Below are 14212 nucleotides of genomic sequence, written 5' to 3'. Positions count from 1 at the left end.
CTCCCTTTGGGGTTTGCTGCTGACACTGCAAACCCTGCAGAACAGAGCAGGGAAAATGCACAAAAATGTCCTCATTCAACAGATGGCTTGAAAAACCCAGGAGGGCTTAGCCCTGTGTAGAAGACCCTTGTTTTAAGGACGCTTCATGCACAGAACACATGGTTTCCTTTCATCACTTATGTCAAGACTGGAGCTGGGCTAAGAGATGTCACCCCCCTCCCCACTGCATGCCTGCCTCCTTCGAGCTGTGTTGAGAATCTCTTCACTCCTCTCTCTTTCTGGCTTGACACTTCCCCTTTGATCTGTGTCATCTCAGGTTTATTTTCCAAGATGCAGAAGGAGCCTTGTCAAGCGGGCAGGGGCAGAGCCTCTCAGCAGAGGACGTTCACTTGTCAGGCTATTTCTCTTCCACATCAACTTACTTCTTTTCCTTTATCTTACTGAACAGCAGCCAAAGAGGGAACTTCTTTACCCTGGCCCTGGGAGAAATCTGCCCCTGCCAGGGGCTGGAAGGGCTTGGGGATCGTGTGCAGCTCTGCCCAGGGCTGATGGCTTCACACCCAAGTGTCTTGTATGGTCCAGAGCATGACACTCTGGCCTAAGCTGGGCCTTCCTTTGCCAGAATTGGCTTGGTGGCTTACAACAGCAAATATTAAGCAGAGCACAAAACTGGCCAGTGGGTGCCAGGAACCTCTTGTGGTTATAAAACGAGAAAACCAAAATAGCTTTAATGCTTTCCACACTGTGTAGGCTTAAGTGTTTTTTTTAAACAGCCTTGGTGTTCCCTGAATGTGGCAAATGAGTTCTCCTGAGTCCTGGAGGGCTCTCAGTGTGCAAGAGGCTGAGCGTGGCAGGACAGGCAGCCTGAGACAGCAGCAGCTCAGCATCCCCCAGTTGGCTCAGATACACCCTGTACCGAGGTACAAAGATCCTTTAGGTAGAGGTGCTTTGTGCAAGGGGTAGGTGAGGGCAGGAGCTGCCTTTGCCATAACTATTGAAGGCACTGTCAATTCTTTTTCCATCTCATGGGTCTGTCTTGGGCAGTGCTGGGGGCTCAGACCGAGCATGGACCTCTCAGCTGAGCTGTGCTGCTCTCCCCAGCCTGGTCCCAGCAGTGCACAGGACCTCACTGGGTGGGTGAGTGAATTCCACCCTGGCAGCTTCCCTGAGCTAGCTAATCTCCTTGGGACAGTGTGGGAACTGAGAGTTGCACTGTCTGGTGCTAGATTGTGCTGTGAGGTTATATGTGTCACACAGACCATGTCTGAGTTTTATCTCTCTTTAAAGCAAAGATCTTTTTTAGCATGCAAATAAATGCTCTCCTAAAAGGGAAGGCACCATCTGCTCCTAAGCACAAATTTAATTTTCCAGAGGGTTAGGTTTAAATAAGATCCACAGTCTCAGAGTGGTAGCTGGGGGAACCTGCAATGGGGTTTGGTCCCTTTGGCATCTTGCTGGAAGCAGATGTTTTCATTTACGGGAGGGAGACACGGTGCCTGCAATGAAAGAAGGGTTCTGGCAGCTGGAGACTCCCCAAACTCCCTGCGGTCCTCCCGAGGCCCTGATGGTTGAACAGGTGGGCTCGGAGCCCTGATGTGCAGACAAAGGATCAGAAGGATGTTGTGTGGGGCCCTGCCATGCACAGCCTGTGCCTGGCAGGGCTGCAGCTCTTCCCTCATCCTTGGGGCAGTCAGCAAGCAGCAATCTCAGGTGCAGCCAGGCACTCTCCTGTGCAAGGCTGTGCACCTGGCTGGTTTTTCACGTGGGCGTGCTGGGAGTGCCAGCAGCTCACCAGTTCCACCAGTGCAGGGCCCAGCGCAGCCCCCGTGGAGCTCTGGTCCCCCTCAGCTGAGCCAGCAGCCCTCACGAGCTTTGCCTTTCTTGCCTTCCAGCCACTGGTGTTGCTGATGGAGTGGCCTGAAGCCACCAACTTCGCCTGCCTCATCGCAGGCTACTGCCGTCTCCTGGTGGACTCCAAGAAGATGATCCTGTCCAGGGCCCCCAGCCAGCCGCCCCCACCTCAGATTATCAAGGCAGGTACGTTTCAGCCTCTGCTTTCTGTGCCAGCCCCTTCCCCAGCCTCCCTCCCCTCCCTCCGCTCAGGGCTCTGCAGCATTAGGAAGGTGAAGGGTTTCTCTGACGTCTCCCCTCTGCTCCCATTCACCCTGAGAAGCAGCAGACTCCCTCTTTAACCAGAAAGCAAGGAGCAGGGAGAGAGGTCCTCATTTTGGATCAGCCAAAATGACTTGTGGTATCAGCTCAGGCCCTAAACCCTCACTGCGAGTGTTGTTGTGGCAGCTCCTGGAGGTGCTGTTTGAGAAGACAAAAATCTGCCAGCCGAGTGCTGGGCGCTCACAGAACAGCCTGTGCACTGCTGCAGGGATGCAGCACACGTTCCCTGGCTGGCATCCCGCTCCAGAGACCGACATGAGCGAGTGTGTGAACTCAGGGGAGTGCATTCCTGCTGCCTCTGGACACTGCTGCCTCTGTCCTGGGGCTCTGAGCCTCACGGGCAGCTCTGTGAGTGTGGCTGCTCTGCTGATTTCCTAAATCAGGAAGGCAACTTTGCTGTCCCAGCTTTTCAGGGAGCAGGAGCTTCCATCCCAACAGACACCAGTGCTGTTCCTTGAGGATGGATTGCAGGTGTGAGTCAACCTCCAAAAAGAGCAATGATTCTCAAGAGTGATTTCAAACAAGAGCCAACCATGAGCTACATGCTGCTGTTCCATGCAGGTGTTCACATCCAATATATTTTGTGTAGGGAAATATAAAATACAGGTTCAGTGACTGGAGATGGGCAAAATACCAACCCAGCTGCCTCTGGAAGGTCAGTCCCAGACCTCCCAAGTGACACTGCAGCTCCGGAGAGCTGTGACAAGTCCACAGTTTAGCTGGCAGTGTTAAAACTCCCTTCTCAAGATGGGCCTGGCTTGGGGAGGTGGGAGGAGTGCAGAGAGCTCGCAGGGTCCTTGGGAAAGCACTTGCTGCCTTTGAGGAAGGCACCCGAACGTGGATTTGGCACATGTGGGAGGACACACTCACAAGAGGGATCAGGAAAGCATCTGCAGCAGCCTCAGTGAATCCAGGAAAGGCTGGGCAGGTGATTTTGGTGTAAGTATGAGCAGTTTGCTCTCCCTTCTCCCCCTGTGCCTCTGACTGACAGCTGTTGCTGTGCTCTGCCCTGGGTGCCCTGGGAAATGTATTTTGTCACATTTTGCTGTCAGCAGAGGGTGTTTGCAACTTAACTGGTTTGACTGTCATCAGAGTGGTTCTTCCCTGGCTTGTGCTACCCTGACATGGGCTACAGGGACACAGGGGCACGTGGCTGTGGGGAGTCAGAGAAGTGGAGAGCATCCCATACCCAGGGGCTTGGAAGGAGGCCGGCAGCACCCACAGTTCCTGGCCCCTCAGGGGATGTCTCAGCATGTACAAGTGGTGTTTTCCCACACTCCAGCTACTGTGACAATAGCCAGAATTTTTTCCTGAGGTTTTGCTTCAGGGCCATGGTCCAAACCTCTACCAAAAAAAGGGATTGTAGGTCTTGCCCTGTTCTTGACATCTGAAGAAACCAATGTAGCTCTGCAGGGGCAGGAGTGAGTGTGAGTCACAGTGTGGGTAGGACAGCAGTGGAGCAATGGATTTGTGCCAGCCCCTCTCTGGATGGCCTGGTCTGTCCTCCTGGGTGCAATGAAAACCTCTGTGACCAGTGGAGTGGAGCAGTTTCCTGCAGGCCCAGTGCACTCAGCCCAGCCGCTCGGGCACCCTTCAGAAGGAGTGAATTTAGAGTGTATTGAGAAAACAGTCTGCTCCCAGTTCTGGTCTCCACAGGGCTGCAGGCTGAGCTGTCAGGAGCTGGGCGGATCACAGGGAGCATCGACTGCTGATCATTAGCACATCCTTGCTGGAGAAAGCCCCACTGGGATGAATTAAGTTAGCCCAGGCTTCCCAGGCTGCAGGCAGACTGTGCCAGAATTTTAAATGTGAAATGCAGCCTTGGTCCATGCTTTTACCTAGAAGAGGAGCACATCCATCTTCCCTGAGGCCCATTAGAGCCTCCTGCTGAACAGCAGACATTTTTAGAAATGCACACGCCGTCCGAATGTTGTCAGTTAGATCCATCTCCCTCTGCATTTCCCTGCGGAGCCATATGCCAGAGCTTTGCCCTCCATTGTGCCATGCTGGAGCTACACAGGCAATTCACCTCCCTGTCCCTTCTTCTCCCCACTCCCACCATCAGCCATCAGCAGCTCTGTGCCCTTAGTTGCTCTCTCAGCTCCTTGTCAGGAAGTTTTCTCCCAGAGCATCCAGCAGCTGGATTTTGGATTTTAGGGGTTTGGCCCCATTCAGCAGCAGGCCATGGCTTGGTGTGGGCAGTCAGCAAGCCTCTGCCTCAGCCCTTGCCACCCTGCTACAGCCCACAGATGCCCAGCTCGGGCAGCCTTGTTCTCCCTCACACAGCTGTCATTTCTGAGCGCTGCCATGGCCAGGAATGAAAGAGATTTTGTTTTTATTGGGATTTTAGCATTGCAGGTGATGAACAGTATAATACAAACATGTGTTTGGGGAGACAAATTGTCCAATTTGTCGAGCTAATGAATTTAATTAGGATTTATTTGACTTAATTTATCCTTGGTAAGACAGAACCTGCATCCCTCGGCAGCCGCTCTCAGCACAGCTGCATGATCCAACCCACAATGCAGACAGATGCCCCTCCTGAGGGATGGACCACTGGCCAGAAATCCAAGCAGTATTTCAGCCACTTTCCTTGCACAAAGGAACAAGGGGAGGCTGTCACTGGGAGATGCTTAACAGCAAGAGCAACAGGCTCTTGCCCGATCCAATAGGTGTCAGCCAGAGAGAAATAACACATGGATGGATCATGGGCAGCGAGGGACAAGGGGCTGGGGGGTGTCTGTCACTTGAACACAGCCAAACTACCGTGGATGTCTCCCCAAACATCAATATTGCTTCACTTCTAGTAGTCTCCTGAGGAACACTGCTTGGTGTGGCCACCATTACCGAAAAATGGCAATTCCTTCTTGCCATGTAAGGTGTGAGCTGGCAGGCTGAGGCTGGAGGTCCTTGTTGGAGCAGCCAGGCTGCTCCTGCTGCCCTCTGGATACAGCTGGTGGATCAGTGATGCAGCACCCACATCTCTGTGTCTCAGTGTCAGCTGTGCTGGCCAGCCCTGCTCCAGCTCTGCCCAGCTCTGCCCCCAGCAGAGGGATCAAGCTCAGGGGCCTGTCCTGGAACCAGGATTGTTTAACATCTTCATCAAGGACACAGTGGATCGAGAGCACCCTCAGCAAGTTTTCGGATGATACCAAGCTGAGTTGTGCAGTTGAAATGCCTGAGGTGACACTGAACCATGCCATAAATCAAGTCTCTCCTGATGGGAGGGAATTTCCTAAAAGTCCTTGCAAGGAGTTTCAAAGATAAACCGAGACTTTTCCTTGAGTTTCAATGCTTCTAGATAGTTGTTTATTAAGTCTTATCAGAGGAACAGAGCCACTAGCGTGACCCAGGTACAGCATAGAGCACAGAAGAGCAGGAGTGAAGGCTCTCTCTCAAGATTTACGCAGCTTTTAAAGATATTTTAACCAATAGTTACTAAAAACATATATTATTTTCACTTTCCTATCAATTATTCAGTAACACAGGCAGGAACTGCAGAATTCTCTATCCAATCATTCCAAACTAGTTCTACTGCAGAACATGGAGTAGTAGAAGAAGGAGAAAAAGGTTTAGAGAACAACAAGAATTCTCCATTTTGATATTTTTTGCTCTTACCTATTTACTACAAAGAGAAGCCCAAAACCTCTAAATTTTTCACCCTGTGACAATCTTACATAGTAGTCTATCACCTAATTCACACCACTGTATTTTCTAGTTCTTGTCTGATCATTGGTAATATTTTCCAAGGTTGGAGGCTAAAACAGTGTTGTTCAGGGGGGTAAGAACCCTTAAAAACAGGCAGAGAAATGTTCTCAGCACTCTGGGTTCCTACACTGAGGGACAGAGTGACATCCAGAGGGACCTGGACAAGCTTGAGCAGTGGCCCATGGGAATCCCACGAGGTTCAACAAGGCCAAGTACAAGGTGCTGCACCTGGGGCAGGGCAACCCCAGTATCAATCCAGGATGGGGGATGAACAGCTGGAGAGCAGCCCTGCAGAGAAGGACTTGGGGGTGCTGGTGGAGGAGAGGCTGGACATGAGCCAGCCATGTGCACTCACAGCCCAGAAAGCCAAGTGTGTCCTGGGCTGCAGCAAAAGCCCTGTGGGCAGCAGGGGAGGGAGGGGATTCTGCCCCTCTGCTCCACCCTGGTGAGACCCCTCCTGCAGTGCTGCCTCCAGCTCTGGGGTCCCCAGCACAGGAAGGACATGGACCTGTTGGAGTGAGTCCAGAGGAGGCCATGAAGATGATCAGAGGGCTGGAGCACCTCTCCTAGGTGAGAGAGTGGGAGGTTTTAATCTTGAGAAGAGAGGGCTCCAGGGAGGCTTTTTAATAGGGCTTGTAGCTGTAGGACAAGGGGCAATGGTTTTAAATTGAATGGTTTTAAATTGAAAGATTCAGATTAGATACAAGGAGCAAGGGTTTTATGATGAGGGTGGTGAGGTATCGGCACAGGCTCCCATCCCTGGAAATATTCAAGGTTTCCTTGAATGTTGGACAGGACTCTGAGCAACCTGATCTAGTTGAAGATGTCCCTGCTCACTGCAGGGGGATTGGACCAAATGGCCTTTAAACATCCCTTCCAACCCCTTCTGTGATGCAGGACATTTCTCCTACACTCATTCCTGGCAGACAGGCCCAGCAGGTTTTCCAAAGGACCAGCCAGGTGGCCTGACTGTGCTGCAGGGAACACGGGTGTCCCACTGCAGTCCAGCGTGCTGAGGGCTGGAGGGCAGAGAGCACATGGGTGCTTCTCCAGGCTGAGCAGGAGCTTCCCCAGGCTGTTTTCCCTTCATCCGGGTGCTGCTGCTAACGTGCCTGTTGTGGTTTTGGTTTAGATTACATCAACGCACACAACTTCCACCGGCCTGCCACGGCAGGGCACATGGGAAAGAAAGAGAATGGGCTGGTGGGTGGCTCTGCCACTGTCACCGGAGCAGCCGGCGCTTCTGCCACCAGGGCTTCGGACTCGGAGCTCATCCGCTTCTGCTACCTGCACATGCGAGAGCAGAGGAAGGAAAGAGAGAGCGGGACGGATATCAATGAAAACCTGATTTTTTTTGAGGAAACTCGTCCCAGGACCAAATCTGACCCCACTTCCAAAAGCTCTGGCCAAGGCTACAACGGGGCAGCCAAGGAGTACGACCCGGATGGCCTTGAGCAAGACAGGCAGGCGAGCAGGGCCAGGGCACACACCATCGACACCCACCTGCGCAGCGACACCTCCCACTTCTACTGCGAGTCCTGCCAGGCCAAGATCAAGAGCCGGCTGGCCTCGGGCACGGCGGGCAAGCCTGGCAGCACCCGCGACAACATGGTGGACTTGATGTCGCTTCCCCCTCCCGGGAACGACGAGGAAGAAGACGAGACAACGTCCCTGCTCCCCGCCATCGCCGCCCCCCCTCCTGGCTTCCGAGACAACAGCTCCGACGAGGATGACCCCAAGCGCCGGGCAGCTGCCCAGAGCCAGGAGCAGGGCCGGCAGCTCTGTGGCATCCTCTACGACGAGATCCCGGTCACACTGATTGACAACGTGCAGCCACGGACGGTCCGAGACCATGCCCAAGAGCTGGATGATGCCCTGGTGTCCACCCTGCAAGCGCTGGAAGCCTTGGCTGCTTCAGAGGATTGTCCACATCCCCCACCACAGCAGACAGCAGGTATTTCAGTGGCTGTGACTCCCTTTTTTCCCTATAGCCTTTCTTTCCTACTGTACATCCTTCCCTTTAGTCTCCTCCCATCCTGTAAGTGACTGTGAAGCAGCTTCTAGTAAAAAACTATGTTGTGGCAACAGGCTCTAGCAGGAGCAGCCAAGCTGCTGCTCAGAAGATTTCTAAGAAGCTGAGGTGGGACTCCTCTCCCTGACAGTGGCTGAGGGAGTCTCATGGTTATCCCATATCTGCCACAGTCCACATGCCACAATGCTGGGGCGAGTCACTAACAAACCAGTACTGTGAGCATGAGTTCCTCCCCACTGTGACCCCACTGTGCTGGGGCCTTTGGCCATCGGTCTTTGCAGGTTCCCACCCAGGTTTTGCAGTGTGTGAGCCCTTCACAAGGCAAACCAGCTGCCAGATGGGTGACTCTGGGACCAGCCTGCTGGCAGCACTGTCCTTTGTCCCTCTTCCCTCCTTGGTTGCCCTACTCACTATGGCAGAGTACCTGTTGCCCAATTTTCCTTCCTGTGCCAGACATGTCCCTATAGCTCTGCTACCACCAACAATGGAAAGCTTCACAGGATCTTTTCCTGGGCCAAAAGCTCTTGCTGAATTGAGCTATCAAGCCAGCTCAATGCTGACAAGTGATCTCCCTTACAAGCCTTAACTCTTAGTTGTGAGAAGTCACAGAAGTTTCTCCAATGTGCCCTGCATTCCTGGGACCCTCCTGCTGCAAGGAGCTCCCCTCTCCTCCACACAGCACTGTGGTGTGAGGGTTGTTGTGGGGTTTTCTTTGTGTCCCTCCTCAGGTCTTATTGTCCTGGCTGCCATCACTCCTGAGTCATCCTTGGACTCTGGCCACGAAACGAACTCCTCAGAGCTGACCGATGTCTCGGAGATGGTCTCTGCTATGAAGCAGCATCAGAACGCAGCCTACTTCCTCACTCAACACATCAACAAAGAAAACCTCCTGGCCAGGAAGGACTTGCCTTTCCGAATCCAGAGCTGCGCTGCCCAGGCTGTTCTCACCTCACCCCACCCCCTGAGCCGCCAGGACCCGAGTCCTTCACTGAAGGCAGCCTTCTCTACCCAAAGTCCCAGCCTTACCAACTGCAAGAGCAAACAGGAGCAGCAGCACGGGGAGCGGAGCTGCACCTCAGCTGCCCAGCCGGGGCTGACCCCCCAGCTGAGTGAGCAGAGCAAGGGGGCTTCAGTGCCAAGCTCTGAGTGCAAAGGTGCAGGTCACACAAAAGCTTCCTTTGAGGTATCTCTGCATGCCACAGCAGCCCCGAGCAAGGAGCAGACACAGGATCTGCAAGAGAAGATGCCCAAAGAGGTGCAGCCAAGCTCCAAGCTCCTCCTGGATCAGAAAAGCAGTGTAACTCCAGCCATCGTTTCAGCTGCTCTGCAGCAGGTGGCAAATGCAAAAGCCTCAGCTCCCCAAGTGGTATCAGCCTTAAAAGAAGACCAGAACATGAATGGTACCAGCAGCTGTGCACCAGCCAGCAGCAAGCCTTTGACACTTAAAGGAGGTCCACAAACTGCAGAGACATTATGCAACTGTCAGCAGCAGCAGCAGCAGCAGCAGCTCTCTCCGCAGCAGCACTGTGAAGTTTCTCCAAGTCCTAAAGAAGCTCCTGGCAGTCAGGCTGAAGCTTTCCACCTCACCTCAGCAGGTGAGGAAATTACGTCCAGTAAGACTTTTGCCTCTAAAAGCTACCAGCAAAAAGTGAGTAGAGATGCTCCAGGAAAAGCTGCAAGTGGAGAGACAGGTCAGAAGGCAGGTGAGGAAGCCACAAGCCTCATCTTGCAGAAACACACAGCTCCTTCAAACCAAGGACAGAAAATACAACAGGAAAGCTCGGCCAAAATCTTAAAAGCTGAGAGCAGCAATGTGCACCCTCCAGCACCTGGTAGCACTTTCAGGAGCACCAGTGAGGAAGCCAAAGGGCCAATCCAGCTGATGCCCAGATCCGAGAGCCTGCAGATTAGCACTGTGCCTTCCAAAAAAGTAGAAAAAGTCCTGGAGGTGACCCAACAAGATGCTGATGTCCCAGCTAAACCCAAAGCCCCAAAAGCTCCCTTCAGACTTAGGAACCTGTTCTCTGCAACATTTCCCACCCGGCTGAAGAAGGAGACGGACGAGCGGCAGGCCCAGCTGCAGAAGGTGAAGCAGTATGAGCTGGAATTCCTTGAAGAGCTGCTCAAGCCAAAGAGCAAAGGTGACCTCCCGCCACAGGAATATCTGCACCCCCCTGCCCCTGGGCGCTGCAGCTGCCAGCTGAGGAGCAGTCCTGTGCAAAAAGTCCCAGGGATGTCCAGGGAGCAAAGGCGCAGCTGTGACTGCAAGCGGATTTGCAGGGGAATGAGGCCACCCCCCAACCAGCTGGTGATGCCAGAACTGGAGAGGCGAGGCAGGGATAAAGTTGCAGATGACCAGAAGCAGGTAGAAGCCATTAGGCTGACAAGCATGAGCAGCCCTTCCAAAGGCAAACGGATACGATCCACAAGTTTAGAGTCCAGAGACTACCGGTCAGATCCAGAGAACGGCATGTCCTGTTTGGCAACGTGCACCTCCCGAGGGGAGTGCATGGGTGCACCCCACTACAGGAAGCTCTTGCGTCGCTACAGTGTCAGTGAAATAGATAAGACTGATAGGACATCCTTGTCCTCTGACATCTACCAGAACATCTACACAACCAAGCAGAAAGGTCCCCAGAAAGAGCCTGAGCCCAGCATCCTCTGTCCTGTTCTGAAGAGCAAAATCCAGGAAGCCGCTGGAGTGGCTGACCCCTCCTATGTCCAGATAGCACAGGAGAAAAAGAACCAGAAGGGTCCAGCAGTGTTCTCTGTCCAGGAGGAGATGTACCCAAGTCCTGCTGAGCTGCGGGATGAAGACATGGAGGATGAGAAGTGCTGCTCCATCCGGTACTGCTTCTACTACAGAAAATGCGATGTTGCAGATGATGGGAGTGAGAAGGATGAGCTGTCCTATTCCATCCCCATGCAGATACTCCCGGGAATGAAGCTGGACAATCAGATGGTCCCAGTCATGAGCAGGACTCTTCAGGTCCTAGACGCAACAGCCTGCAGCAGTCCCAATGAAAGCCAGACCCAGGAAATAGATTTAAGGACCTCCAGTTTTGAGGGGAGCTTGGCAAAGATCAACACCCTTCGAGGCCATGCCTACAGCTTTCCCAATGGGTTTCTGCAAGTGCAGCTGGACACCAACGAGCTCCTGACCATCCTGAGGCAGTGTGTGCTGAGCCCTGAGGTCCGGGACTGCAAACCCTACATCTCCCAGCTGGCTGAGTACAAGCAGGAGCTGGCCCTCAAGTTCAAGGAATTCCGGGCGTCCTGCCGCCGCGTGGCCGCCGTCGACAAGAGTCCCACCCACATGCTCTCCGCCATCACGAGCAGCTTCCAGGTGCTAAGCAGCCTCATCGAGACCTTTGTGAGGCTGGTGTACGTCGTGCGCTCGGAGTCCCAGCGCCAAGAGCTGCTGACGAAGGTGGAGGAGGTGGTGAGAAACTACACCTTCCTCCTGAAGGCTGCTGAGGAGTCCACGGCCAGGATGCTGAGCCACCAGCAGACTGTGGAGCAGCTCGCCCGCCAGTCAGCCACGGTCGCCACTGTCATGAGCACTCTCACACGCTCCCTAAAGACGTTGATCAATAAGTAAAGCCAGCTGTGAAGACCAACAAGCCAGTGTGTGCCCTGCCATGCTCTCAAATCTCACAGGTCTGGTGAGGATGCGATGTCTGCAGGCCCACGTTTACCGGGGTTTGCGGTAGCCAAGACGCTCTTTGATCTCTGCAGAACGGATGGTTGTGTTGGTGATGGGTTTGAAGGGTGAATCCGTGCCCTAAAGCTGTGCAATCAGCTGGTCAAGGGGCTCAAGCAGCTTCTCTGCTTGTTCTCCCACTCTGGCTTGTTGGTGACGGTACTTGGGGGGCACAGGCACCCTGCCTCCACACTAGTTTGGTTCCATAGGGTTCTGGGCCTCGCTCGTGCAAAGACCTTTGTCACAGTTTGTGGTGGGCCAGTGAGCTACCAGGATCTGAGCTGAGATCTCCTGGCTTCTCTTGGGCAGTCTGGAGCCAAACCTGTGTCTTGCCACGTAAACAACTCTTCTGCCTCCAGGATCTCCCTGGCCCACAAACACAACGTAATTAGCAGCAGAAGGGATCTCTGGGGTGCAAGTCCGTGCTGCTATGCTAGGGCTTGGGAAGTAGTCCTAGCATGGGCAGGTTGCCATAATCCTGAGACAGAGCTAGGGCACCCTACTGGGCTCTACTCTCACATCTTAGGCACCAGTGCTCTAGTCCTGAGCACAGGCACTGCCTGTGCCAAAGGCAAGGGCTTAATGCCTGCAAGCGGGGAGGATCCAGGGAACTACAGGCCTGTCAGTCTGACCTCGGTGCCGAGAAAGTCATGGAGCAGATGATCTTGAGTGCCAACACACATACAGGACAAGGGGATCAGGCCCAGCCAGCACAGGGGAAAGGCAGGTGCTGCTTCACCAGCCTGGTCTCCTTCTGTGACAAGGGTGATTCAGTGGGTGAAGGAAAGGCTGGGGATGTTGTCTGCCTAAACTTTAGTAAAGCCTTTGACACTGTGTTCCACAGCATTCTCCTGGAGAAACTGGATGGATGGACGGGCCCAGAGAGTGGTGGGGAATGGAGTTAAATCCAGCTGGGGCCATCACCAGTGGTGTTCCTCAGTACTGGGGCTAGTCCTGTTTAGTATCTTTCGAGGGCACCCTCAGTCAGCGTGCAGCTGACACCAGTTTGGGTGGGGGTGTTGATCTGCTGGACAGCAGGAAGGCTCTGCAGAGGGATCTGGACAGGCTGGGTCCATGGGCTGAGGCCAGTTGCATGAGGGTCAACCAGGCCAAGTGCTGAGTCCTGCCCCTGGGTCACAACAACGCCCTGGGGGTGCTGGTCAAGGTGGGCAAGAAGCCAATGGCACCTGGCCTGTCCCAGCCATGGTGTGACCAGCAGCACCAGGACAGTGACCATCCCCCCGACTGGGCACCGGTGAGGCCACTCCTCAAATCCTGTGTCCAGCTCTGGGCCCCTCATGACAAGAAAGACATTGAGGGGCTGGAGCGTGTCCAGAGAAGGGAATGGAGCTGGGGAAGAGTCTGGAGCATGTCTGATGGGGAGCAGCTGAGGGAGCTGGGGGGGCTCAGCCTGGAGAAAAGGAGGCTCGAGGGACCTTATCACTCTATAACTCCCTGACAGGAGGGTGCAGCCAGGTGGGGATTGGTCTCTTCCCCCAGGTAACAAGTGACAGGATGAGAGGAAAAGGCCTCAAGTGCCAGGGGAGGTTTAGATTGGATGTAAGAAAAATTTCTTCACTGCAGGTGGTCAGGCTTTGGAACAGGCTGCCCAGGGAAGTGGTGGAGTCACCATCCCTGGAGATGTTTAAAAGCCATTTAGTTGTGGCATTTGGGGACGTGGTGGGCTTGGCAGTGCTGGGGGAGTGGTTGGACTCAATTATCTTAGAGATCTTTTCCAACCTAAACAATTCTATGTTCCCCTTCTGGATGGCTGAATCCATGCTAGAGATCCTGCAAGGAACCCAGATTGGTTGATCTTTGACCACTGCAAGCCAGAAGCTGGGCTAGCAGCTATGGGGAGACCACTTTCACACCATTCTCCAGAGGTCATGTTCATGCCTCCAAGGCTCAGCCCAAACCTTCTCCTATTTCCTCTCACTGTGACCATCAGAGAGGAGCCCCAGATCAGCTCTGACTGTGAGCCAGGTAGGGGCTGTCCTCCTTGCCAGGGTGTTGGGGTTCTTTTTCTGTCCTCACCAGGCTGACTGCCATAAGAAGCATTATTTAATTCTGTGAGGTGGTTATTTACTTGGAGTGGGGGTTTTTTTGATTGTTTTGGGGTTTGGTTATTTTTTTAATTTCTAAGTGAATGGTAAAATGATTCCTATTTGTGTTCCCCTCCTCCTCCCAGTCTGGTAATAGACACAATCAATGAGACAGCCTTAACTGGTGTTTCCCTGCAGCCACCTGCCCTCCAAAACAGAGCAAGGAGAGAAATGCAAGGTCACACATTGCATTGCCCTCACTCTACCACCCACTGCACTTCACATCCTGCCGGGATCCCGGTGCCTGTCCCCGTCACACCCCCTCCAGCCGGGCAGGAGGTCACAGCTTCGGCCTCACGGGAGCGAGGGCAGTTGTCCAACGCAGCCAGCTCGCCCCAGCCCTTGGGGATGATCAGGGATCTCCGTGCGAGCAGTCGCTTCCCATCTCTATTCTTTTTGATAAATATGCACATTGGAAATGTCTTGTTCTTCCATAGGAGCTATGGAAATGCACAAATGTGCTTTTAACGTGCGCATCCTTGGAGTGCAATA

The 14212-nt window shown here is 53.7% G+C and overlaps 1 protein-coding gene across 3 annotated transcripts in view; it reads left to right on the top strand.

Moving 5' to 3' along the window:
- The window catches only part of FRMPD3 (FERM and PDZ domain containing 3), a 32186-nt gene extending 19466 nt beyond the window's left edge, over positions 1–12720 (top strand). For all 3 annotated transcript variants that reach the window (XM_069015612.1, XM_069015611.1, XM_069015610.1), the window contains 3 exons: positions 1893–2037; positions 7013–7834; positions 8641–12720. In XM_069015612.1, coding sequence (XP_068871713.1) covers positions 1893–2037; positions 7013–7834; positions 8641–11513 — 3840 coding nt within the window. In that variant the 3' untranslated portion in view covers positions 11514–12720. The remainder of the gene's footprint in view (positions 1–1892; positions 2038–7012; positions 7835–8640) is intronic.
- The last annotated feature ends 1492 nt before the right edge of the window (positions 12721–14212 follow it).

Source organism: Aphelocoma coerulescens, chromosome 4A (genome assembly GCF_041296385.1).
Source record: "Aphelocoma coerulescens isolate FSJ_1873_10779 chromosome 4A, UR_Acoe_1.0, whole genome shotgun sequence".
Taxonomy (NCBI): domain Eukaryota; kingdom Metazoa; phylum Chordata; class Aves; order Passeriformes; family Corvidae; genus Aphelocoma; species Aphelocoma coerulescens.
This window is presented reverse-complemented; position numbering and strand designations above follow the sequence as displayed.